The sequence below is a fragment of the Crocodylus porosus genome, unplaced genomic scaffold (genome assembly GCF_001723895.1).
Source record: "Crocodylus porosus isolate Cpor-Errol unplaced genomic scaffold, CroPor_comp1, whole genome shotgun sequence".
Lineage (NCBI taxonomy): Eukaryota > Metazoa > Chordata > Crocodylia > Crocodylidae > Crocodylus > Crocodylus porosus.
In genome coordinates, this window is record NW_017728933.1 from 551,448 (window position 1) to 554,992 (window position 3,545).

Sequence of the window (3,545 nt, forward strand, 5' to 3'; positions counted from 1 at the left end):
GCTTGTGCAGAGCCCCTCTTGCCGCATGGCCCTAGTGTAGATGATAAAGTTAGTGGGAATCCAGTATATAGGTGGATGCTTTTTATTTTGCTTGCATGCTATCAGCATAAAGTTCCTGTGGGTTTTTTCCCCCATGTTTACTATTATGTAACTACTCCAGTGATGCACTCACTACAGGTGAGTTTGCCTGCAAAGCTGAGTATCTGGATAATTCCTCCTAATCAGGTAAAACTTCCATGGAAGTCTGACAGTTTGTTTGGGTAGGGATTTCAGAATATGGCTAGAGAAAATGTTACTAAATATGGAGAATTTCTCGTGGGGCTAATACAAGAAGATGATAGTCCAACATTTACTTCTAATTACATTTTAACATTATCTTCTTTTAGATGATGACCAAAATGTATTCCCCCAAATACTGGTGGGTCGAATATGAACCTGCTGATTCTATAATTGCTGAACTGAAGGAGTGGCTTCAGTATGGCGATGCTATTGAGGCACTCTGCAAAGGTGTGCCTCTTTATGAAGTCCACAAGGTTGAAAGTGAGTACCATGAATCAAACTGAATCCCTTGTCGGGGATCTGCTTTTTCTACTCCTATCTCTCTTGATGTAGCATCTGAACATGTCACCTGCCCTGCATACTTTTATCCTCGTATCATTTCTGTGAAATAAGGAACTGCTATTGTCCCCATATTACAGGGAGGGAATGGAGGCACAGACATATTTTTTTAATGATTTAGAAGCCTACAATACAGAGTGATCAGTGGGGCTCAGAAGTCAAATGTCACACAGGGAGTTGATGGTAGAGCTAGAAATCTAGTGCATATCTCCAGCTAACTGTACCACCCTTCCTGTCTTGCTGAAAGCGTAATGGCAGCTCGGGCTCATTGTCATTTAAACAGCTCTGCATGACATGAGTTTAGTGCAGTGCCCACTGGCTGTGGAGCCCACATTGCTACTCCTATATCCAACTCAGCCCTGACCGTTGGCATAGGAAAATGTTGCCTGCAAAGAAGACATTGCCAGCTTCTTATACCATGCAGTTATAATGCACCCATAACAGATCCAACTTATGCCAGGAGACTGTCTTGGCACACAGCTGGACACACAGGAGAAAGGTGGCTTAAAGCAATATTTACGTCTCCTCCCTCTGAGTGGCACCATCAGAGCGTTATGCAACTACCGTTCAGATCAATGGGAACCTTGTAATGTATCATAACTTGGAATTAAGACCTGTGCTTGCATATCTAACAGATTTTGACTTATTTGATTTTGGACAATTGTCAGTGAAAATCTGTTTATGTTCCTTGTTTCCTGTTTAGGTGGAATTAACTCTGGTGGCTGTGCTAAAGCAGGAATCCCAGACATTTTGCACATTTCTATATGTGGAACAGTCCATCTATAGATATGACCCTGGCAGTGCCGTTATTTGGAAAGGGGTCGTCATTTTCTGTGTGCTTCCTGCTTTGAATATTTTGATGGCTATTCAACTGAGATAAATTTCTTCTACTTAATCAGCCTCTCCTCGTCTTTGAATACAACAAGCTATGATATACCAATAAAGAGAGTGCAACCTTGCAAGTGCCTTACTTTTCTGTTCGAAAACAGCAAAACATAAGTAAATGAAAACTCTCTTCTTCTCTTTTTGTGTTTTTAAGATGTTTTTCTCCAAAGCCAAATGAGTTTGCCATGGGTACACAGATTATTAACATGCATTGTGACATGCATGGTGAGGACATTTTAAAATGACCTCCTCTGTGAAATCAGTGCACAGATACTTCCTGCCCTTCTATCAGACCTGAAATAAGAAACAGAGGGAGGGGTGCTAGTTTGTGTTCACGCATGGTCCCAGAGACATCCTCAAGGCTTCACATTCACTTCTATCTTGTGTTATTTAAACACCACTTTTCGAGATGGGTCTGAACCAAATCTCTGAAATGTAACTACCTCAAACTTTGAGAAAGTGTATAGCCACATTTGTCCTGTGTTTCTGTAACATGTGGAACCAAATCTTGGCTCTGAACACCATCTCCAGGGCCAAATAAATGCACAGGCAAACTAGGCACATGCCTAGGGCACTGATCTGGAAGGGGGGCCAGTCCTTCCCTCCCCAGGGGCAGCACAAATGGCCCCGTTTGCCTCCCTTCCCTTCCCCTACCCTCTGCCAGCCTCACCGCCATGGTGGTTGCTTCCTAATGGCAGCTCCAAGCCCTGCTCCCCACGGGCGGCAGCACCAGGGTAGGGAGGGGGGTCTTGATTGGTCCAGGGCCCACAGATTTGTTTGCCTAAGGTCATGACCATCTCTCCAACTTCAAAAAAATTGGGCTGGGATCCAATGTTTTTCAATACATTTTTGAATTCTTATGGATTTAGGCTGGGATGTTCCAAGGGTCTAAGCCTACGAGAATTGGCTGGCTAGCTCTGGCAAGGTCTGAGGAAATCTTGGCATAACTGATGATGAGCATTAGCAGGAGGATGTCGAAGATCGAAGTAACACCTGTGAGCCCCACTCAGGGACCTTGCAGCAGGTGCTGTACAAACATGAAACAAAAAGGTAGTCCATACCCCAAAGAGCTGTTCTGATTACCATGAACCCTTTCCTTGACACTACAGAAAAAAGGCTGCTAGGTGCACTGCACTAGCTACCCTGGAGATAAGCTGGCTTGGTGAGATAATGTGAGTGTAACATGAAGCCATGTAGCTGTGGGCTGCAATTCCCATGCAGGAATTACAGTGAGTGAATACATACTTATAACCTCTAACCATCAGTAAGAGGAATGTCTAATTTAGAGGGGAAATATGAATGTTTACAGTCCACTGAGCTTTGATGGGCTGCCAGCCAACAGAGTGAACTTAGGAATCCAGGGAATTGGCCAGTCTCTTGAACCAGTTATTTTCAAATCTGGCCACTTATCAAACCATCTGTGACTTGTTAAAAGTGCAATTTCCCCTCTTACAATGAAATTGTTCTGTTAGACAAAATAATCTGATTCACAACAGGCAGCAGGTCTTTGGTAATGCAGAGAATATTTTTACAGGGCTCAACTGTGGTAACTAAACCTGGGAATATTTGTGCCCGTCTCTCCAAGATACAGAATTTTCTATATCACAATTTAGAAGAAATTCAGTGAGAGCTATAGAACTGGCAACCTGGAGTGCCATGTCTTTTGGTGACCCACGAAGGAGGGATGTCACAATAAATCTTCTTGGCACTGTCGCGTCACTGTGCCTCACCCAAGAGAGTTGTCCATTCTCCGTTTACTCCTACTGAGGTTGCCAACACAGGGAGCGATTAAAAAGACAGGCTTTGTAATGTGGACAGCTCTCACTAAGAACCCAGACTGGGCCCTTCAACTTGTTTTAGACAGCTGTAGAGCATGGGATTATCTCCAGCCGTAGTGGTACTTTCCCCTCACTCACTGACAGGCAGCATCTGAGCTGGTAACCATAGGGAGAGAAAGTCTTTGCACACATTCCTCATCCTTTGAGCCATACAGTCATGAAAATGCGGACCTTGATTGTTGACCTATGTGAAGCGGCTAGTAT

At 43.9% G+C, this 3,545-nt stretch overlaps 1 protein-coding gene across 1 annotated transcript in view; it reads left to right on the forward strand.

Annotated features, from left to right (window-relative positions):
* The window catches only part of GKN2 (gastrokine 2), a 5,740-nt gene extending 4,201 nt beyond the window's left edge, over window positions 1–1,539 (forward strand). Inside the window, exons 5-6 of the mRNA XM_019545889.1 lie at window positions 387–540; window positions 1,322–1,539. Coding sequence (XP_019401434.1) covers window positions 387–540; window positions 1,322–1,404 — 237 coding nt within the window. The 3' untranslated portion in view covers window positions 1,405–1,539. The remainder of the gene's footprint in view (window positions 1–386; window positions 541–1,321) is intronic.
* The last annotated feature ends 2,006 nt before the right edge of the window (window positions 1,540–3,545 follow it).